General features: G+C 29.2%; 2 protein-coding genes across 5 annotated transcripts; both read left to right on the forward strand.

Annotated features, from left to right (window-relative positions):
• On the forward strand, window positions 1-841 carry LOC107896117 (auxin-responsive protein SAUR78). The gene has a single exon (XM_016821252.2). The coding sequence runs from the start codon at window positions 172-174 to the stop codon at window positions 529-531; it is 360 nt and encodes a 119-aa protein (XP_016676741.1). The 5' UTR covers window positions 1-171; the 3' UTR covers window positions 532-841.
• Window positions 842-15,241: 14,400 nt separating this feature from the next.
• LOC107897452 (dnaJ homolog subfamily B member 6) lies at window positions 15,242-18,435 on the forward strand. 4 transcript variants are annotated; one of them, XM_016822920.2, is made up of 6 exons: window positions 15,242-16,376; window positions 16,686-16,779; window positions 16,895-16,962; window positions 17,057-17,113; window positions 17,648-17,890; window positions 18,027-18,435. In XM_016822920.2, the coding sequence occupies exons 1-6, from the start codon at window positions 16,272-16,274 to the stop codon at window positions 18,099-18,101; spliced, it is 642 nt and encodes a 213-aa protein (XP_016678409.1). In that variant the 5' UTR covers window positions 15,242-16,271; the 3' UTR covers window positions 18,102-18,435. The 4 variants fall into 4 exon arrangements, with proteins under 4 accessions (XP_016678409.1, XP_016678408.1, XP_040935607.1 ...); XM_016822919.2 differs by having other exon boundaries at window positions 15,860-16,376; window positions 18,031-18,435; XM_041079673.1 differs by having other exon boundaries at window positions 15,862-16,376; window positions 17,054-17,113.
• The last annotated feature ends 5,175 nt before the right edge of the window (window positions 18,436-23,610 follow it).

Here is a 23,610-nt window from a genome sequence, read left to right on the forward strand (position 1 = left end):
TGTAATGGTATTATATCAAACAGTGGGCCTTAAGCAGTAGCAATGGCCTCCCCCTTCTGTTCTTTTATATACTGACTTTCCTTCACTTTTCTCTGCAAATTCATCTCAAAACAACAATCCCCCTCTTCTCTTCTGCTTCAAAACCCAGTTAAGAGAACATAGATTATATATATGGCGAAAGTTGGGAAGCTAACGAAGCTCAAGTCTGCAATAAAAAGATGGCCTTCTTTAACGAAACTCACCCGTACAAGCAGCGCCATAGCGTCCGCTTCAGATTCTGAGGATCAGAAGAGAAATATTCCGACGGGTCTTCTCGCAGTTTACGTCGGGAAGTCACGGCGGAGATACCTGGTACGGTCGGAGATCATCTGTCATCCTTTGTTTCAAGAGTTGATCGATAGGTCGGGTAATGAAAGTGAAGTCATTGTGTCTTGTGAGGTTGTTTTGTTTGAACACTTGCTTTGGATGCTTGAGAACGACGGGGCGCAATTGGGTTCCATGGAAGAGTTGGTCGAGTTCTACACTTGCTAACAAAAGGAAAATGGTGATGACTAAACCATTGTTGAGTTTGTAAAAAACAGGGGAGGGCGTGAAAGGGAAATAATGAAAATCAATTTTTAGTGTAGGATGATATAAATTTAGTGTTTTGAATGTTCCATTGGGGACGATGAGGATTAACCCATAATTTGATTTTCAATCATGATCGATGTTGCTTATCAAACAACTTTTATAGGAAATTTGTTGTTCTGTTCTGTGTTCTTTTTAAATGTTCTGTAAGAACTGTTACAACCAAAACTGGTTGAGACTCGAAAAATGGAAATTAAATTTGGTTGTTTTTCAATCTTTTTTCTTAATTACAGACATTGATATTATCACGTTTATTTGTTTACATAAAACAATTATTTAATTATAATTTAAAAAACTTGTAGGATAAAACTTTCTGGATTTCGTAACAAGAATTATAAATAATTTTACAGTACAAAATTTTCAATTTATAATTAATTTATTGTTTTATCTAAAATAAAAGAAAATATATAAAAATAATTATATCTAATAATTCAAATCAAAATCCCTTTATTTACAGGCAGGTGAAATGAAGCCTAATTCTCATATCTTTGTGCCCACTGCCAGCAGAAGAAAAATGAAAATATATATATTTTTTAAATTGATAGTAAAGTTTTTTATTTTTATTTTTGGCCCTTAGGAGTCGGTTATTTTTTAAAAGCACTTTTAAAATAAAATTATCACTAAACAAATACTTTTGAGCTTTTTAAAACTACTTTTGACAAAAAATAAAAATATAAAATTTTAATTTTTTCTCGAAAGTACTTAGACCAAAAATATTTCTGAAAAGCAATGTTAAATTGGCCGATAAACCGATTTTAGTGAAGAACGAGAACTCCCTTCTAAAAATTTCAAATTATTACGTGAAAGATTATGAAAGTTTAAAATTTTAAAATTCAAATTAAATTTTTTTCCCTAATACAACATTGTTAAAGATCCAAAGTGTTGAAACGAAGGAGGAAGGGGCGAATGCAAGACGACAAGGGCTTTGGCTTTACTTCAAAATAGTAAAATTGATTTTAAGATCCCTTATAAATTATGAAATTATAAATTAATGTAATGATAAATTACTTTATAAACCTCTCAAAATTATAATTTAATTGTGATTACTTAAAAAAAATTCAGCCTTTCGACCTAAAAGAAGGGCCTAAGATTACTGTAATCTCACACAGATTAAAAAAAGAAGAAGATATAAACACAAAGTCGAAATAAATAATAATTAATTTCTTCACTAGCTGATACTTTTTTAAGAGATAAATAATTAACCATGAAATGTAGATAAGTGGGGGATCGACCCTCAACCACATTATCAAGGGATGAACTACATAGATAGTCATTTAACAATAAAAGATTTTTTATTTAGGCACTTAAAATAAAAAATTTATAATTTAGACACCCATGTTACATAATTTGTTCATTTCAGTCAAACCCATTGAAATCACAAAGAAGAAAAAAATAAATAACTATAAATTTAGTCTTTAATTTTTATATATTATATCAATTTAGTAATAATTTTAAAAAATTAACCTTCAAAATTTATAAATATTTTCAATTTGATCATGATTCTAAAACATTAAATAATTTATATAAAAAATATAAATATTTTCATAAAAAAACAATAAATGTAAAATAAATATTGGAACTTTAAAACAAGTTATAAAACTTCAGCTGTAGCTACTGATCGGTTATATGTTCGTCAACCAAACAACAACTCTATGTATCGGATAAAAGAAGCTCCGACGAGTGTGGAAAGAGCGGCAGAACGGGACCGATGGTGGTTGAATTGGAATGACTGAATGTTTGAGTTTCTGAAATCGGAGGAAGGGAGGGTTTCCATTTCTTTATTGTGCTGATGAACATGAGGAGGGGAGTTGGTCTTTTCTCTCTGTTTTTTAATGTTTGTTTGATAGTGATTTTATTGCCCGAGATGTAGTTATGACTCGTGGCAGCTTAAACGTTTTTATTGGTAGTTGTGGCGGTGAAATTTCAACTCCTCTCTTATTTCTCTTACGATTACAAAAACCCCGGAATAATATCGACGCTCTGGTCTGGTTTGGTCTGTGGACGATGAGGGGTGGGGCGACGGAGAGGGACGGGGGAGGGGGGATTTTTATTTTATTTAATATTAATATTAATATTAATATTTATTTAATATTATTTTGTTATTACGTTTTTAATATTTATTTATTTTTAGGGTAAATTATTAAAATAATCACTTTTATTTATTTCAAATTATATTTTAGTCACTTATGTTTAAAATGTTACGTTAGTTATTAAGTTATTAATTGTCATTAATGATATAACGGTGTGATGATGTGGGACGTTAAATCATCATTTTAAACAAAAATTTTAGGTTAAATTATACAATTGTTCTTTATAATTTATTTATTTTAAGCAATTCAATATTTTTCTTTTATGTTGTTTTATTTTTTATTTTTTATTCTCCTTTGCTTCTCTCTTTGCCTTCCTTTTTTTCTGTTTTTTTTAATATAATTTTTTTATATTTTCTATTTGTTAAAACTAGTTCCTATATTATATTTTTTTTTCAACTATTTAAATTTTCTTTTTATTTCTTTATTTCCTTTTTCTTCTTCCACTAGCATAAAACTCAGTTGAATTGGAACGGTAGCAAATGTGTCTGTAACATTATCGAGATAGTTTTATCCCCTAGGGTAGGTGTATAGGGCGATAACATATACGCATGAGGGTAGCATGAAGCTGGACTGATCCCGATGCTAGCAGGTGTAGGTGCACAGTCTTTTTCACCGCACTTAGTCAAATTTCAGTGTGAAAAACTAAGCAGTGATCGATGATGATGTTGATGGTGAGCAAGGGTGTTTTCATCTACTTCAGTTTTGGTCCCCTATTCTTTTGTCATAACTCCCTACAAAATTTAACGAAGATCTCATCTATATTTCTGAATTATGTCAACAACATCTCAGTATGTGTCATCATTATCTCATCCAAACCCTACAACACCACAGTTTTTCATTCTTTTTATGAACAACATTTCATAAATGGCTTAATATTTTGTATATTATACCTTCATAAATTAGCAAATCATATCAGGTGGAAGCATAAAATCCGAAACATTAAAATAAACGACAAAGTGTTTAGAGGGAAGCTTAAGATTAAAATTACATGACAAATTAGGAAGACCGAACGAGAGCGTTGGTATAATAATGGTTTCCTTCTTTGGAAACATGCAAGAGGCAAGAATTTCAAAATCAACCAATTAAAATTATTTAGCTTAATTAAGACAAAAATTCGGTTGGTTGGCATGTAAACACTATGTTGTTGCAAATTAATAAGGGATATTTCATGAGTTAGGTACAACACCAATCGCAATTAATCCAAGTGGGGGCAAGAGAGATTAAAGCATAGAAATATTGAATATAGATATTAAAAGAATTAGGTTAAGCTGTCAGAAATAGACAAAGTTTTAACTAATATAAAACATGTTGACGTAAATATGAGTAGCTTTTTAAGGTGCAAATGATTGAGTAGTTGGAGATGCTTTTTACACGTCCCAAATAGGAATGACTTCCACTCACCTTTTATCCATTGTGTTTACCCATCTGGATCATGGACCCCCGCAAGATGGAACCCGTTCGAGTATGGGTCTTACGACTGGTGCCTTTAGTTGTTTATCAGCAGCGGGATCATTTTCGGACGTCGATTCCAATAGCACCATGGTTATTAAGTGCCATGGAAAGGTGTATTTTCCTTTTCCGTCAACTTCCAGCCTTCCCAAGCGATCTTCTCCGACCATACCGGCTATGATGTTTAGATACTAGGTTTAGTAGTTGTGGTTGGGCGCCCACTATAAACCTTTAGGTTATTGTGTTGTATTTTTTGCCTTTGTGTGTGTGTTTCTTTCTTTAATGAAAGCAGATGATTATTAAACAAAAGAATTCTTCGGGCACATAAGTAAACCGGCTTCTCCTTTTGAAACTTGTGACTGAAATTTGCTTGTAAGTCACCTTGAGAACCGTAGACAATCATGAAACCCTTTTTTCCCCTTTTCGCATAACATTCACTTATTGTGAACACCCCTTTAATGCAATAGTTGAATCTCTTTTGTTGACACCCTAAAGATTAAGGTCCAAACTTTATAATTATATTTATTTAAAAAATAAAATCCAAGCATAACATCTTGGACATGTTTGGTTTGCCGGATTTTAAACTTTGTTCCGTAATAGGATTACAGATATGCAAGGTTACAGGTAAAATGAGAAATACTTTGCTTAGTTCATTTGAAGAGAATGTAAAATTCAAATGCTTGCTTAAGGAAAATGTAAGATTACCTAGAATCACATTTTACTCCGTTGTTCTTGTTATAAAATTTGTCTTTTTAACAAGTTTAGTTCTTCAATATTTTTTTACTCTTAATTTTCATAAAAGTATGATAAATTAATATTACAGTCCTCACTTTTTATTACAATTTATATATTAAGAAGTAAATATATGATACTGAAATAAATTTATAAACCATAATGTTAATAATTCATGAAAAGTTATTACAACACCAACTATAATTATAATCATAACCATAATTAATATATTATAAATAAAGTATAATAATTATAATTGCAATGTATGACACCTACTGGTTTACTGTTGAGAAAAAAATATTTTCTTGTTTTTAATTAGTCTTAAAATTATTTTAAAAAAGTCTAAATTGATTAAAACATTAAAAAAAGGGGCAAATTGACGTCTGGAATCTAAAATTTATTATAGGTTCCAGTCATATTTATATTCTTTTTGATACAATATTTAAAACTAGCTATAGCTCCTCCTCAACCCATAAATAAGAGTATAATGCATTTTGACACATTCAAACTCATATTCTCTTACATTGATAACAATACTCATATTAATCGAACTAAGACTCAATTGATTATGTTGCACTAATTTTAAATAATATATCTTTTATACTATTAAATTATTAATAATTAATAAATGAAGTTCAAATTTTAAAACTGTGTTTTATTTTAACATCTTGACTCAAATAAGATTAACTCTGTAAAACATATACACACGTGATTATAAAAAATAAATTATTGATAAATTGATATTCTTTATATGCATATATATATATAGCCACTAACAAGACAGCACTATACTTAATCCCAAAAATAGGAACAGCACTATAATTGGAGAGCGCCCGCCTATTAATGGATCGGTGTGCGCTTACAATGGGCTGCCTTATCGCTGCAAAGGTGTTAGGTCTTCCGAGGTAAATAATTACCCATCATATCATTTTTGTTTTTCAAAAGAGATGTCTTCACAAACATTCGTCCAAAAAATATTTCAACTATTGTAGTAATGTTCTTTATTTCTCGTTCTGGTCCAAAAATTCAGTAATATTATGATAATGTTTGAAAAGTTGTTTAATAATATGATTTGGGTGTAATTTTTTTGTAATTATATAAGGGTATATTTGAGTAATTATCGTAATTTATTGGTCCCATTGAATTTTGGTATAATTAAATCACTCCAATTACACTTTCTAATTCTTAGAGGAAAGTAAGAATTAAAATAATTACACTTGACTTCAATTTTTAAATATTATTTTTTATACAAGTTATATTTTTTTTATATTATAAACATTAACATGTAGAAGTGTTTTGGATGGTTATAATAAATATTTTATTATGTTATAAAATAATTTTTGTGTTATAACCAAGAAATATATTATTTAAATCCTAATTTTTTTAAAGTTATGGTCAAAAAATTTATTATAGAAAATAATTTATGTGTTATAAAAGTGTTAAGATATATTTATTTATAAAAAAGTTATAGTTGAGAAATATGGGCATAATTAAAATTTGTACTATCAAATATGACATAAAGAATTATAATGTAATTATATTTTATCTGACAAATATGTTGAAAATATAATTATTACCCTAATAATTATAATTTCATTCAATTAGGTTAAAACAAAACCTAATAAATAATTAAACCCTCAAACTGATAAGTTTAAAGCTTTTAAGCTTAGTTGGAGAAAAACACATGGATTTCATAAACAATCTTGTGTTAATGGTGGAGGCTTTGTTCCTACACATACTTTGGTTTCTGTATCATTTTGAGATTGACTTGTCTCATCATCGAATGGAAAAACCTTTGACCACTCGAAAACTCTCAAACCATATCCTATAATTTTTTCCCAAGTCCCAATCAGTCTGAGACCCATCCTAAGTATTTCTCAAAACACAATCATTTCTGCTCTTTTATTTAGAAAAACTAGGGTGCTTCTTGTCTATAACATCTTATTTCTTCATTTAAATGTTGGATTGAGACTGACATTATATTTGGGCTTTTTCCCACTCTGCCCCAAAGTTTGACCAACACTTGAACAGGTTGGTTTTACCCAAGAGAAACACCAATTTGCTGGGTGCAGCCTAACACAACTATCAGTGCCGTTGCAAGCCCTATGTGGAGGACGGATAAACCCACACTTACTAGACTTCCTTGTAGACTTATTGGTGCTTAGGGCTTACCCAACTCAACCCGATTAACTTGAATCCGAAACCTGTTCAATATACTTTGATTTGGAAAAAAAAGTTGATGAATAAAAGATCTCATATTCCTTCAACTTAAACTCGAAAAATCAGTGTCGAATTCAGTAACTCTTTTATGGGTTGGAATTGAATAATAAATTTTTGAGGAATCAAAACATAATTCTTAATTAGTTAATTTTTTTTTAATTTATAGAGAGCCAAATGTATTTTTACAGTAAAAATAATTTTTAATTTAATTAGGGATTTAAATAATAGTTTTTCATTTGAGGCCAAAACTTTTTGCTTACCCTCTTAAATTCTCTCCTATTAAAAATAATATAATCTTAAAATAATTTGAATTTAATTCGATTATCTCAAAACCTTAAATCATAAACTTAAAGAATTTTAACCCTAAAAGAAATGAACTTATAATTAATTTAAACTTGAAATAACCTCATATTAATCCAATCTAAATAATCAACCCTGTGTGTACAATTGAAAAAGTCTAATTTCATGGAGGTTAGTGTCAATTTCATTAAACAACAACATGCCCAAATCATATGTTTTATTAATTGATTATTCACAAATTTTGTTGGGTGTTTTTTTTTAATCTCCTTTAGTAGTGATATTTGTATATTGAAAAGGGATTGTATAAAATTGTAATCCCATATCATTTCTATCTTTTTTTCAATAAATGAAAAAGTATATATTTTACTGTTGATATTCAACTTTTTCCTCCTGGAAATATTTAAATTCAACTAAAAATACTAAAAATTAGGAGAAAAAAATCTGATTTATTATTCTCCTATTGGAAAAGAATAGAGATAATGTGGAATCACAGGTTCATACAATCATTCCTCTTGTATATTTATATGATATGGGTATTGTTCACTAACATGACATGATAGTTAGGCTTCATGCATATAAGCATATATCCTACTCTAGACTCACTACATGCTTATACAATCTTATGCACGTGTAACCTTGCAGGAGAATGAGCTCAACCTATAAGCTTAGCCCGCAAGCTCATTAGAATCTGGCCCAACCCCATTTAAATTTTAGACCGATGGTAATTATCCTAACAAAATTACTAACTATTCACACCATTTATATATTTATTTTTCTTTCTTTAGTTTTAAATCCACCTATAACAAATTAAATCATCTAAATGGTCTCGACTCTGTGGAAGTAGTCGATACACTACAGTTGATGATAGTGGGGCTGAAAAAAAAGTTTCCTCGTTGTGCAATTAATCTATCAGCATTCTTTCCTTATCCAACTAGCCCTCTTGTTTACAGTCATAGAAGGCCCAATTGTTCAACAGCCTCTGCTACAATGGACCTTGTGTTGTCTACATATTTTTTCCCTTTCCTCAGTGTGTTAAAGCAACAGCCAACATGGGTGTCTGGTGTTTAACAACTGTTTGACAGTTAGTTTATCACTGTCCACTTCCAACTTGCAAATGTATCTTCTTCTTTGCTTCCCCACCATTTCAAAAAAACAAAACTTCCTAAAAAGCTTTGAACAATTGATTGTAGGACCCTTTCACTAGCTGGATTCCAGAGTTTTCAGCTACCCACCCCTCTCGTCCGTACGACTGAAACCAAAAAAATCTTCCACAAGTACTGCTTTTTTGGATGAAGACATAGTAATATAGAGTCATTTCATTCTTCCTTTGTCAATCCCAGATGCTTTACATTACATAATATATAACAGATGATAATTGCAGTTAAAAAAATAGGAACATTTGGGTTTATACTATAATTTACATCAAAGTATTGGAATCTCTCATACTTATATAGACATCTGATTAGATGTATGTGACATGTCTTAGAAAGGGTATTTGTGGGTCAGACAGACCCAAATTTTTTTATTATTGTTGCAAGAGAAAAGGGAATGACGTGGAAAAATATCTTCCAAATGTAACACACATGCAAAGCAAGCTTGAGTCTTTCTGTCTCTATCTCATTCTCACCCCATTTTATCTTTCTTCTTATAATTTTCTGGAAGAGTAGAGTAGAGGAGCAATTAAATTATGTCGAGTGGACTGCTATCTTATCTTCAAAACACTGTTAGAAGAAAGCAGCACTTGGTCTTTCAATCATATCCCCCCCAAAATGTGAAATGGCTGTTGCATTGCAGGTCCCCCTACTTGCCTTATATTTTCCTTTCGATTTATCTGGCACCGTCACAAGTCTTTGTATTTTTTAAAAATTAACAATTTAATCTCTATTTTTCATATTTTAAAATTTAAGTCTGACCATTAATATTATTAACTTTTTTTTTGTTAAATTCAAGTTAATTATAAAGTCATTTTTTAAATTACAAGGCAACCAAGTGAGTTTTTTTATTTAAAAAATATCACAGCAATAAATTTAACATTGTTAACAGTTGGGTCCAAATTATAAAATTTGAAAAATAAAAAAACTAAATTCAATGAAATATAAATATAAGGACTAAATTCTTAATTTTCAAAAAATGTAGATACTTGTGACATATTTTAACCTAACCCTTTATCTTTTCCCTTTCCCCCTTTATTAATTTCAAACTTATTAACTAGAAAATCTTTATTAATTTCAAACTTTCACTTATATAGTTTAAGGATTATCAATAAATTTTACTATCGATTTATCTTGAATAAAATCAAAATATATTCTCAATTAAAACTGCCAACTATATACGATACAGTCGGACTATAAGTATAGTGTGATATATTTTACCACATCATGATACATTGCAACCTGTACACCTCCACCACCATTGAACTACCTTTGCCATCTCCTCTCCTTGTTTTTTTTTTTTACAACCTAGCTCCATCTGCATGGCTCCACCGCAAACATTGTGTAATAGGCCAATTGGCCTGGGCTCGAAAAAATAATAACCGAAGCTGAAGGATGCAATCGGTTTAAAACAAGCCAAAAAGGGTCAAATTGAAGATAATCATTAAATTATGGCTAAATCAAAAAGATGAAGAAAACCAATGGGTTATCAAATTTTGTTGACTTGGGGCTAAAAATAGAAAGATATTATTTTTATTTTATTTTGTTATTAAATTAGTTAGGCTATTTTTAGTAAACCTCATGTATATATATAAATAGGGGTATTTTGTTCTTTGAAAGGGAAAGAATTACTTTTAAAGAACTTTTGGTATTCCTACTTCAATTTGGAATTAGATTATCTCTCTTTTCCTATTTTCATTAGAATTGAATTATTTTCTTTTCTCTCTCAATTACGTGAGAATTTTGTCCATTTCATTTCAATTTCTTTGTTTTTTCTAAATTCGTCCGATTGCTTTTAGCCATTCTGTTTTTATTTGTTTTGCAATTAAGTTTTCATTATTCTTAATTTTGGCCCTAAAATTTGTTTTGACTACATTTTGATCTTCCTTGAAGCTGTGTGTTTTGGAGGGTGGGGATTATTTCCCTTTTGGTCCCTCCTTATTATTCGCACGTTCAAATTGGTCCATTTTCTTTTATTTATTTCTGATTTGCCCCAGAATTTTGCTTTAAGGTTCGATTTAATCCTTTTTTATTTTTGCTATTTTATTATCAAATTAACTAATTTAACATATTATTCCTATTATTTTTATGTTTCTATTTATATTTATTTTGTTATTCTAATACTATTTTTATTCATCTATTTATATTTCAACTATTATTATATTTCTATTTATTATATTTTTATTTCTATTTATATACTAATATTATTTTCATTATTACATTTTTTCTTATATATGTTTTTTACTCTTGTTATTAACATTCTATTTATTTATTTTACATTTTTTGTTATTATCTATTTTAACTTTTTATATAACGCTCATTTCAATTTTATACATTATTTACTTTAATATTTTCATATATTATGTATTTCAAACTTTTTTACACATTATATTTTTGAATTGTTTATATAATATTTTAAAAGAGTTTTATACATTATTTTATCTTGAATGGATACTAATTTTTTTTAAAATTATTTTATATACTTTAGATCGCTTTTATAACATACATTTTAAATCATTTTTATGTATTATTTTCTTAGAATTGTTTTATATTTTATTTTAGATTTTCTTACTTTGTATTTATTTGTTATTTGTGATTTATTATTATAACATTTTGTTTATGAATTATTACTTTGCGTTGTACATTATTATTCCATCGCATTTTATTCGCTTAAAGGGTAGTGTTTTAATAGCATTTAAGTTGTAAAATCATTTATTCAAAAGTTTTCAAAATAAGACAATACTCGGTATTTGGCATCTTCGAGAAGATTGTGCCCTAACTTATTGGGTTCCAATTTTCCTCGTTGAATCTAAGTAACCGGGTACCCTTTTTCAATCAAAACGTATAAGTTTCAAATAAAAGTTTATTCTCAGGAATTCGAGGTGTTGTGTCCTAACTCACTGGATATGACATTTTGTATCCCGAGATAAGGATTTCTAAAAACTAAGAAAATATTTCGTGTTTAGAAATTCGATAAATCGTGCCCAATCGTGCTGGGTTTTAATTTTTCGTTCAACTGAATAACTGAATATCCTTTTGAAATTTCATCTGTGTTCTCTTAAATTAAAATGAGGCAATATTTTGTGCTTGGGAATTCGAGAAATCGTGCCAATCGTGCTGGGTTTCGACTTACAGTTTGATCAGATAGCCAAATATCCTTTTGACATTCGAAATGCATGAGTTTTAGAAATTATAAGATGATCTTGTATCGAGGGTTTGAAATGTTGTGTCCTATCGTGCTGGATATGATATTTTATTCTTTCTAAGTTAGAGAATCTCAATATCCAATTCAAGTTATCCAAACGTTTTAAAGGAATTGTATTTTAAAATCTTTTTCAAATTTTCAACATTAGGACATTAATTGATCAATACGGTACTAATTTTAGGCATTGCGAGGGTGCTAATCCTTCCTCGCGCGTAACTGACTCTCGAATCCATTTTCTAGTTTTTCATAGACCAAAAATATTGTTTTAATAAACCGAAATGCTTTGTTAAAATGATCAATCACAAGGTGACCCGATCACACCTAAACAAAAAGGATTAGTGGCGCCTCCATTTTCGTTTTAAAGTCGACCTCCGTTTTTCAAAATAAAAATGGTTTCGATACATTGTATCACCAAGACTTGGGAATATGCAAATCAACCACTTATGACAAACAAACTATTTCAATAAAACAGTCATCACTTACCACCAACATACCTTATAACTTAAGCGATGTCATATTGCTCACCTAACAATGATATTAGAAGAAACGAAGGAGACAACCAAGAGAACAGCATGCCGTGTGTGATCAATTTATATAAATCCTCTCACTGCCTTATTTCTCGATCATTTCCTTTCTCTGATTTCCGCCTTTCTCCTTCTTCACTGATAGTACAGCTCTTTGCCCAAATAAAATGAGCCATCCATTCCAACAGTAATAAAAGAGGGATAGAGGTAACAATCTCTGAAAGAAAGACACCCAAATTCAATAGCAACATACAGAAATAATTATAGTTCAGCATGCCCTTTTTTTCTTCTCTTTGGGATCACAAAATTTGTTTGTGAATCTCATTAAAATTACTAAAACAAATCTTCTCATCTAACTACCGCATAATAAACCATAAAATTTGTGAAAACTATAAAGCTAAATTTGAAGGCAAATTGTGTTGAAAAACATATTTGTTGCATATACATATGAATAATTTTACTAGAAGTGTAAATGTGATAGTATTCACTTCATTATTTTTTAAAGTAGAGAAGTAGGCAAATGAAATAATATTCTTTTATTTTTATTTAGACTAATAAAACATATATAATTTTATTTTTTATTTTTAATGAATTCAGTGTTATATTTTTAACGCAACAAATGGAGGTGATCCAATTTGTTGATTCTACGATGTTATAAAACAAAGGCATGTGATTTCGAGCACCTTCCAATCCAAAAACTTTGTCGGTGTTTATATACACTAGAACCACTTACCAAATCCACAACTTTCTTCCTTTATTGCAATCTCACTTTTGCTAATTAATGTCCATTTAAATTGGATTTTAGGATTAAATAAAAACTAAAAATTAAATGCATTGTTTAAATTATGAGTAAAAAGATATTTAAATTCATAATTTCATTGAATTAATAATATTAAATTATTTATCATGATATTCTCTCTCTTTTTTTTTTGAGAATTAATAAAGAATTGACTAATGGCACCAACTTAATGAACAACATTATTAATATATACATAAGTTTTGGTCGAAGTGATAAAAGAAATTTTTTATCAAATGTTGGTGGTATGGGTTTAAATCTCAACATCTATAACATTTTTATTTTTTAAAAAGAGATAAAAGTACCCTTATAATCAAGGGTGAAGTTAGAAAATTTTTTGGTATGTCGAAATTAAATTGTAATTTTTACGATAGTAAAAATTCTAATTTTACCATTTTGATAACTTATATCTTTATAATTTTTAAATGATTAAATAACATTTTTATCATTTTTAGGAAGGTTAAAGTGTAATTTTACCTTTACTATTTTAAAATTTTAAAGGGCCTAAATAAATATATTTATATTTTCATAATAATAAAACTTATTTAAAATGAATAATCATCTATAGCCTCTCTCCAATCTATAAATAAGAGAATAGTGCGTTTCAACGCGCTCAAACCCACGTCCTCTTGTATTGGCAACAATGCTAATACCAATTAAGCTCAAATCTAATCAACATCATATATGTTTTTTTGATATCTATTATTACTCATTATTTTATTACTTAAAATCACATTTTCATTTATAATTTTTTTCTCATATTAAAATTATAACCTAAATGCATTAATATCAACTGTTAGATTTTCTGTCAAATACTAACTAAAAACTCATTAATAAAAGTTTGAACTTCATTATTATTTTCAGTCAAAGTTTAATTATGGGTTGAATTTTTTTATTGTTTTAATATTCTAATTATTAAAATAATTAATTATATTTAATAATTTAAATAATATTATTTACATTGATTATATAAAATTAAAAATTTAAAACTACTAAAAGTAAAAAAAAACAAAAAAGAAGAAAAAAATCTAATGAATATCCCAAAAATTTGGAATGTAAATTTTGGCTGTCTTGTAATAATCTAAGCTGTTAAAACAGTAACAAAAACAAAATGGATCCCAACATATTATTATTATTATTATTACTTCTTCTAAGATTTTTCTTAGATAATATATTTGATGGTGAGTTTAGATGAGTGATGGGGTGCGGTGTGTTTAGTTTAGTTTATTTTTTTCTTATTCTACAATATCGTTACAGTACTAATCTCACATCCTCCTCTGTTTTTATACTAATTGCAATTAAACATACCATCTATTCAAACCTACCTTAAATTGTTAATACCCGAATTCTATATCTACTTTTTATTATTTATTATAAAGCCTCTAAATCAATTAGTGTTACGGATTAATTGAGTATCAATTCAATTAAAAAAACGAGAATATTTTTTATTTTACAAAGTGAAATTATTGTTTTGAAAGTATTTGACAATAATAGGGTAATCTTTCGAATTTTATTGATAGACTTCAAAGGTATATATATCTATACAATAGTAGTTACGTAGGAATTAAATTGCTAAAAGATAATATCCTATAATATTATATTAGGAATTAAATTGTTAAGAGATAATATCCTATTATAATATTTTATAACATCCCATAATGAAATCAAATTGCTAAAAAATAAGATCACTTAATAATATATTTTATCATTTTATATAAAAAATTAGAAAAACAAACATACAAAATAAAATTTCACATTTATATTTTATTATTCAACCAAAATTTTATATATTATTTATATTTATTTATAAGCATATAATTTTATTTTTCATTCATATGGTATTGTGTAATATTAATTAAAAATTGAAATCAGAAAAAGAAAATATTTTTTTAATTATATGTTGTACTCCACAATTATATTTTTCAATAAATATTTGAATATAAAAAAATTTTGATTAATTAAAAAAATGCCGTCAACAAGGACCCTTTCCAAACTTCATGTCTTCCCTCATTTCACAGTAAACAAAAGAAGTTTCTGGAGACACAAATCTGCAAAATATCAACCCTTTTCATAAAATCCTCGCCGTCCATCAAACCCTTAGATATCGCCCGCCATTAAATAAATAAATAAACAAAAGTTGATCTCTTGTATTACTATTTCTTTCATTATTTTATTTTCGTTCACTTTTAAAAAATATTCTCATATAATCAAATTCTAAATTGATGCTTAAATTTTAGAGTATTTTAATTTAATTCTTAAAATATTTTTATATCAATTAAGTCCTTCTCTCATTTTAGTTATTAGGTTATACATTAAATAATCACTTAAAAAAATATATTTAAAAAATATATTTTTAATTGTGACGAATATTAAGATTAAATTTTAAAGAGTCTAATTAAAAATTTTAAAAAATTATGAAATAAATTAGAATTTTTAAAAGTTTTAGGAGGATTTAATTAAATATTTTTAAAAAAATAAAATATAAGAATTTTAAGAATTTTAGGGACTTCAACCACCATTACTATCCACCTTGTATATCAAAAATTATAAATAAGAATATTATAAACAAAATATTTTAATTATGTTTCCTACTATGTCTGATTTGAGATTTAATATTTAAATTTACAAATAAAACACGTAATCGATATAATATTAATACTTTTTGAGATTTAAAAGGAGAAATTAAGCATTTAAACAATAATTAGAAGATGTTGAATGCAATTAAACCACTATATAAATTTATAAAGCTAAAACCATTTTATATATAAATGACCGGTTTCTAGAGTGTTCCTGGGGTCTTTAGCTTTGTAGGAGAGTGAAAGGGAGAGACTCTTTCCTTCCCCTCTCTCTCTCTCTCTCTCTCTCTCTCTTGTTCCATAAAATTTTCTCTTAAAAGCTTTTCTTTCACGGAAACATAAGAATAAAAAGGGATTCCGTGTTGCAGTGTTTCCCACACAAAAGATGTAAATCCTAAGTCATGCTTTATAAAAATTCTAGTATTGATATGGATGTTCAATATCATAGGTGGGTTTAGCTTCGTTTCGATTTTTCTAGGTTTGTTAGCTTTAAGTTTTTCGTTATTTTTGGTACCATAATTAGTCGACAATACCAAGGACTGTTGGGTTTTGTTGGTTTTGAATTGGTTTTTTTTTGGGGGAGGGGATTATTTTTTGAAGAATGGCAAGTGGAGGAAAGAAAAACAATGATTTTTATGCAGTTTTGGGGTTGAATAAGGAATGCACTCCAACAGAGCTCAGGACTGCTTATAAGAAACTTGCGCTGGTTAGAGTTTTAGCCATCTTTTCTTTTTTAACCATCTCTCTTTTTAATTCTCCAATTTTCCAAATATTTCAATATTGTGAGGAAGGAAAAAAAAGAGGAAATTTGAATAATCATGCATTTTGAGCCTGAATACCATAATTCAGGCAAAGACATTGCTTTTGGTTCCTGGGTTTTTGTTGGGGCATTGAAATGAAAGAGGAAAATATGTGTTCAATATGAAGAGAAAAAGAAAAAAAAGTGGAACCGGGAATTATTTTCCGGGAAAATTTATGTTTAAATGCTTTGAAAATTTTGTGTTTGTTGGGACAGAGATGGCACCCTGATCGTTGCTCAGCCTCGGGTAATTCAAAGTTCGTGGAAGAAGCCAAGAAAAAATTCCAGACTATTCAACAAGCTTATTCCGGTTAATATTATTTTTTACTATTATTATTATTAATTTTGATTTTATTTTTAAAGTGGGAATTATTGACCTTCATTCACGAGATGCTGTCTGTCTGCCGTGGCTTTTGTCCCAACAGTTCTCTCTGACGCAAATAAGAGGTTTTTATACGACGTTGGAGCTTATGCAAGTGATGATGACGAAAATGTAGTGAAACTCCTTGTCTTAGTTTTAAGGTTTAATCGAAACCAAACCAATGCTTAAACACAAAATCATTACCTTTTCCGTTTGATTTTTGCAGGGAATGGGAGATTTTTTGAACGAAATGGCAGTGATGATGAGCCAGACTAAATCTAATGTAAGCTACTAAGCTTATGTATTTTGGATCCAATTTTACTCTCATTCTTTTTTATGTAAAAATGGATGAGGATTGCTTTTGGAAAATCCTAGGTATTAGCTGTCTTTCTTTTTTCTTTTTAATCTTTTTTTTTTCATGGCACTGCTCTGTTTTTAGAAGGCGAAAGGATCATATAAACAAAATTAATATTATAATAATATAATTTGGGGATTGATCAGATGATTGCTTATCTACTGAGAATCCCATGAAATCCGTTGTAGTTGGGCCCATAATAGGGATTGGCCAATGATCTCCCTGCCTTTTGGGAAGGACACTTGAAAGGCAGGCTTTTGTGGGTCCTTGGAAAGTGGATTTTTAGTATATTTGTGTCTGTTCATAGCATTCTATCAATCAATGGGGTTTAATTACTATTATTTCATCTTTAATGGTCTTTGAGATTTCAATGTTTAGTGTAGTAATCCTACAGTTTTTGTGACTTGTTACCAATTGTTGTGGACTGTTGATATTGTCTTTGAACATTTTTGGAACCTGTAGAAGAATGGAGAGGAGAGCTTTGAGGAATTACAGGAATTGTTTGAAGAAATGTTCCAAGTGGACATTGATTCGTTCGGGTCTAATGGTCAGCCAACCACGTCCTGTTCTTCTTCATCTTCGTTTGCATCGTACGGTGAAAGTTCTGGCTCCAACAAACGGAATTCCGCTGATATGAGCTCTGGTGAGACTATGCCGGAGAGTGGTTCTAGTTTCAATGTACAATTTCACGGCTTCTGCGTGGGAGTAAGTCCAATGCTACAACCAGATTCGTTGTGTTATGTCGTTATATTGAAACTGGATTAAGTCGTCTTCTACAAATTACATGCATAGTTAATTCACATGAATGCTATTTTATTTTTTTCTGATTGATGTTTTGAAGACAGGTGGAACACAAGACAGATATGAGGCAACAGAGAGGAGCCAAAGGAGGAATGGTAGGCGGAGCCGGCAGTAGTAGACGGAGAAATGGCAGGAAACAAAAGGTTTCATCCGGCCACGATATTTCTTCCAACGATTGCCGCATTTCCGGTTCATGATAAACACCATTTTTACTAATTGATGAATGTAAATTTATCCTTGACTCAAAAACCAGTAGTGGCTGAGATTTCTCTTCTTTTTGAGCGCCATGGAGAGTGCCAAAGCCGAAACTAGAGCAAGAAGATTAGTTTTGTACGAGAGAAGCGTGATAAAAAATCAAGGCACCATTCGAGTCTGTGACTTTGTCTTCACGGTTTACCATTGTAGCTGTGTGATAAATCATGGCAATGCATTTTCAGTTTATAGCTTTATTATACTCTTTGCTAAAGTACTCTATATTTGCTAATCAATAGATAATCAAACATTGGTCTTTAGTTCCTATTGATCTCTAATGGCATAATCAAATATTAAATTAAAAAAGAATCTTGGCAGTGCTGGGAAAATAAATAAATAAAATTCTTTTAAAAAAAAAAAGAAAAAGAGAGAAAATATTTGTCTGAAGATTTTGTCTGAAATTTTGATGTGGTGAATGTGGAAGTGGGTCCAAATTTCATGTGGGTTAAGGGACCCATAAAATGGTTGTAGAGTCAAATGCAGAGATTATATAGCAGACCAGACCAGTTCCCTTCCTTGGGTTTCTGGCTTTTGGTAATGATGGTGAGTGAGAGGTGGAGATTGTCCCCATCAAACCTTAAATATCAAGCACCACTTTTGATTTCATGAACGCAAAAAAGTCATGGCTTCTACTCCATTGAAACCCAACCTTGCAACTAGCACTAAATATTCAATGCCACCATGTGTCTACATTTTAGACCAAACGTTTCCTATGATAAAATGCGTTATGTTATAATTATATTTTAAATTTACTGTATAAATCTTGATAAATATTAAATTGGGTATTCTGTGAAATTTTTATTACTTTTCTCCACATTTCCATTGCTTTCCAAATTGCATACAAGTTGGGCAAGTTGCATGGTTTTGTGATAGCAACAAGTATATTAAAATTTCCAAACCAAATGCAAGGGGGACACTATTTGATTCGATTTTAATGTGGAAAACTGTGGGGGACAATAAGTCGAATGTTCATGAAGCCACTAAAATATCTGATTTTAAAGAATGGCTGGGATTTTTTTTTTGAGTATATGCTACTTTTTCTTTTTAATTATTCAATTCGTCTTTGAAATATTTTACCATCGATATTAAAATAAATTTGATATATTATAGTCGTTAGAGAAACATTATAAATATCTCTATTAATCAATAAAATATATACGTTCTCTTTGCTCCCATATTTCTTGTTCTTTTACTTTTTTTTTTGTTATTTATTCCATAACACCTTATTAGCCTAATAAAATTTGGGGAAAAAAAATCCATAACTTAGCAAAAGAGTTAAACCTGTGGCCCCTTATAACCCACCGACACCATTGCCACTCCTTTCATCAAACAATTTTGTTTTATGTGTGCAAATAAATTATAAAGCAATTGGCGCCAGATAGAAGAAATAGACAATCACTGGTAAAACAATTACAAAGTTTTTCCTCAAATTAGGATTTTTTTATAGTTATATTATGCATTATATTTGGATAAAAGAAATTGAAGATTAAATTTTTATTGTTAAATATGCTTGAAACTTAATTAAAATTGTAATAGAGAGTGTTATTAACATGTTGATTAAAGAGAAATTCAATAGGATCTAATTGATTTTTATTAACCTGCTATTGTTGAATAGTTGGATTTGATTTTATAACATATATGGTATTAAAATTTAGAACAATGTGTGTCTAATAGTAGAGTGATAACAATGATGTTAAAATTTTTAGGTATATTTTATTATGATTTTATTTTATTAGAGCATGTTTATTATAATTGGAGACTAATCATGGCAAAAATATGAATAGATAGATGTTGAATTGAATTGAAATTCATGCATGTTTGTGATGGTGGTAATGAAAAAAAAATAATGTTAGATTTTTATATTTGAGATGTGAACTTTTAACCATGCAAAATTTTAACTCGTGAAAGATATGTGTAACACCCCTTACCCGTATCCAACACCGGAATAGGGTACGAGACATTACCAAAACACATACACTTGTAAACGTATTTAACCGAGTTATAAAATTTCATCAAAATTAAAACTTTCAAAATAATTAACATGTTTCTATAACTTTTCACAATATATCCTCAAAATATTATAATCATAATAATTAGGGCCTGCGAGACCCGATACATACTCATGCAATTTAATGCTTCATTTCCATTTCATTCAATTCGCAATTTCTCATGCTCATAATTTAAATCATATCACTAGCAATTTCCATTTAATTCACGTACAATTCAATGACATCAAATTCAAAACTAATACGTATTTACCATTTAACTCAATGTTTATTGATTATACCATTCAATAACACATTTATGAAATTCTCAATTTAGCAATGAAAATATCACTTTAGTTTGAATAACAACATCGTCCTGATATAAATACACTACCACTTATCCATTTACTTTAATTCTTTTGGGCCCATTTGTCACTTACCATCCTTAATCAAATTAGGGAACGGTCACGGAAAATTGAGTACTTCACTTTTACTTTGCCATAGTATAACTATGGTCTTACGTATGATCAATTATCACTTGTCCCTGATCAGATAAGTGTAGCCACCTATCACTTTGTTTCTTGATCAGATAAGTGTAGCCACCTATCACTTTGTTTCTTGATCAGATAAGTGTAGCCACTTATCACTTTGTTTCTTGATCAGATAAGTGTAGCCACTTATCACTTTGTCTCTTGATCAGATAAGTGTAGCTAAAGCTATCACTTATCACTTTGTCTCTTGATCAGATAAGTATAGCCGAAGCTATCACTTATCACTTTTCACTTGTCACTTGATCAGATAAGTGTAGCCGAAGCTATCACTTATCACTTTGTCACTTGATCAGATAAGTATAGCCGAAGCTATTACTTATCACTTTCCACTTGTCACTTGATCAGATAAGTGTAGCTAAAGCTACCACTTATCACTTTGTCACTTGATCAGAAGTACTCAAATCCGGCGTTCCGCTCAATTTGATCATTTATTCATATATCAGGCTTACCAACATGTGTTAATTCATAAACCATTCATGGTATTATTTCATGCCAAATCATATACTGAATATACCATACACACATACTATGAAACTTTATTTTCACACATGAGCTTAAACCATGATCAATAATGCACAAAAATAAGCATCATTCATATTTCATCGTTTATGAGTTATAATCAAACATATGACCATTTATACACGAATCATTCATATATTTCCCAATTTTCCTTCTCCTCCTCTCCATTCCACATCCTTAATGTGTATAACACACTTAAACAACATTAACCATAATTTCAATATTCACTAACATGTATATTCAAAGCTGTTTATCCGAGTCAGAGTCACTAAATTATTTTTATCCGGAGCTACAGAGCTCCAAATTAAGATCCGTTAATTTTCCCTGAAACTAGACTCACATATCTTCATACCATAAAATTTTCATAATTTTTGGTTCAGCCAAATAGTACAGTTTATTCTTTAAAGTTTCCCCTGTTTTGCTGTCTGACAGTTCCGACCACTCTTCACTAAAAATTAATTATCTCATTGTACAGAATTCGGATGATGTTTTAGCTTATTTCTTCTAAAAATAGACTCATTAAGGATTCTAACCATATAAAGTATAACTCATAATCATTTTTGTACAATTTTTAATGATTTTCCAAAGTCAGAACAGGGGAACCCGAATTCATTCTGACCTTGTCTCACAAAATCTATTATATCTCATGATTTACAATTCCATTGCTCACATCATTTCTTTTATAAGAAACTAGACTCAATAAGCTTTAGTTTCATATTTTATTCATCCTCTAATTCAATCTATACAATTTTTGGTGATTTTTCAAAGTTACACTACTGCTGCTGTCCAAAACTGCTTTAGTGCAAAATGTTAATTTCCATTTTGCCCCAAATTTCACATTTATACAATTCGGTCCTTTCTCAATTAACCCCTCAATTAATCTAATTTTCTCAATTAGTACTTTACTAGACATTATAAGTTGTTACACAACTATTGAAATTCAGAATTTCCACATATAACTCTATCTTCAAACTCTTTTACTATTAGGTCCCAAACATTCACTTTCTATTCAATTCTTTCAATAAAATCAGCATATGAACAATTTAAAGCTCTAATTTCATGCTAAATCATCATATACTTCCAGCACATATTCATATCAACTTTTAACTTCTTTCATAAAATCAAAAACTAATGGATTTAACAAGTGGGCCTAGTTGTAAAAGTCATAAAAATACAAAAATTTCAAGAGATAGTCAAGAATTGAACTTACTTGTATTAAAAATATGAAGAACCAGCTTGAAGAAGCCCTTCCATGGTGTTTTAGCTGATGAGAATTCAGAAAAATGAAGAGAAATCTAGATAATTCCACTTGGGTCCTAACTTTATTAAGCAAATTTTGCAATTTTCCAATTTTGCCCTTAATTCTCCTTACTTTCTTGCTGATTTCATGCCTCTGCCGTCCAGCCCAAATAGACCTTGGGTCTATTTGCCTTTTAAGCCCTATTCCTTTTATCATTTAAGCTATTTAATCATTTCCCAAAATTTTGCATTTGTTACAATTTAGTCCTTTTAGTTCAATTAATTATCGGAACTTTAAAATTTCTTAACGAAACTTTAATACTAACTTTTTAACACTCCATAAATATTTATAAAAATATTTATGGCTCAGTTTAAAATCCCCGAGGTCTTGATACCTCATTTCGATTCTAATTATTTTAATATTTATTTCTAGTGCACTATTCACTATTTCAAAAATTTTCCTAACTTCATATTTAACTTATACTTACTAAATTAATAATATTTTCTACCCATTTGTCGAATTTAGTGATCTCGAATCACCGTTCCGACACCTCTGAAAATTCAAGCCATTACATTTTTTTTTCCCGTTGGATTTGTGGTCCCGAAACCACTGTTCCGACTAAGCCTAAATCGGGCTATTACAATATGACCATCAAAATATGATAAATTTATGCACCTAAAGTTGCAAAATATCTTATCTAAAGCTCGTTATCATCAGATGCACCTAAAGTTGTAAGATTTTAAAATTATGAGTGAATACAACTTTCCTGTAATTAGGATAAGTTCTTAATTAATATTATATGAGAGAATATTATTGATGTTAACTTGTTAGAGAAAACTTTTCAACTTTTCATGTTTCAAATATGCCACTGTAGTAGCAATATTGTGAAAAATATTTTAAGAAATATTCTGAATTAATATCACGTTTACTTGTGATTGAACAAAATAACGAGCTTTTAATGAAAATCACGAATCCCATCTTATTGGATTTGCTCCATTCCATGAAATAAATGCATACATAATGAATTTAAAAGATGTAATTGTGGTCGTGGTAGGTTGAACTATAATAATCATCAAA

Source organism: Gossypium hirsutum, chromosome A10, assembly GCF_007990345.1.
Source record: "Gossypium hirsutum isolate 1008001.06 chromosome A10, Gossypium_hirsutum_v2.1, whole genome shotgun sequence".
Taxonomy (NCBI): Eukaryota; Viridiplantae; Streptophyta; class Magnoliopsida; order Malvales; family Malvaceae; genus Gossypium; species Gossypium hirsutum.

Coding starts and splice junctions, on each gene's coding strand:
- LOC107896117 (XM_016821252.2), top strand. CDS start 172: ATGGCGAAAGTTGGGAAGCTAACGAAGCTCAAGTCTGCAATAAAAAGA.
- LOC107897452 (XM_041079672.1), top strand. CDS start 16,272: ATGGCAAGTGGAGGAAAGAAAAACAATGATTTTTATGCAGTTTTGGGG. Junction 17,114..17,647: donor TGAGCCAGACTAAATCTAAT/GTAAGCTACTAA, acceptor TGGAACCTGTAG/AAGAATGGAGAGGAGAGCTT. Junction 17,891..18,030: donor TTCACGGCTTCTGCGTGGGA/GTAAGTCCAATG, acceptor TTTTGAAGACAG/GTGGAACACAAGACAGATAT.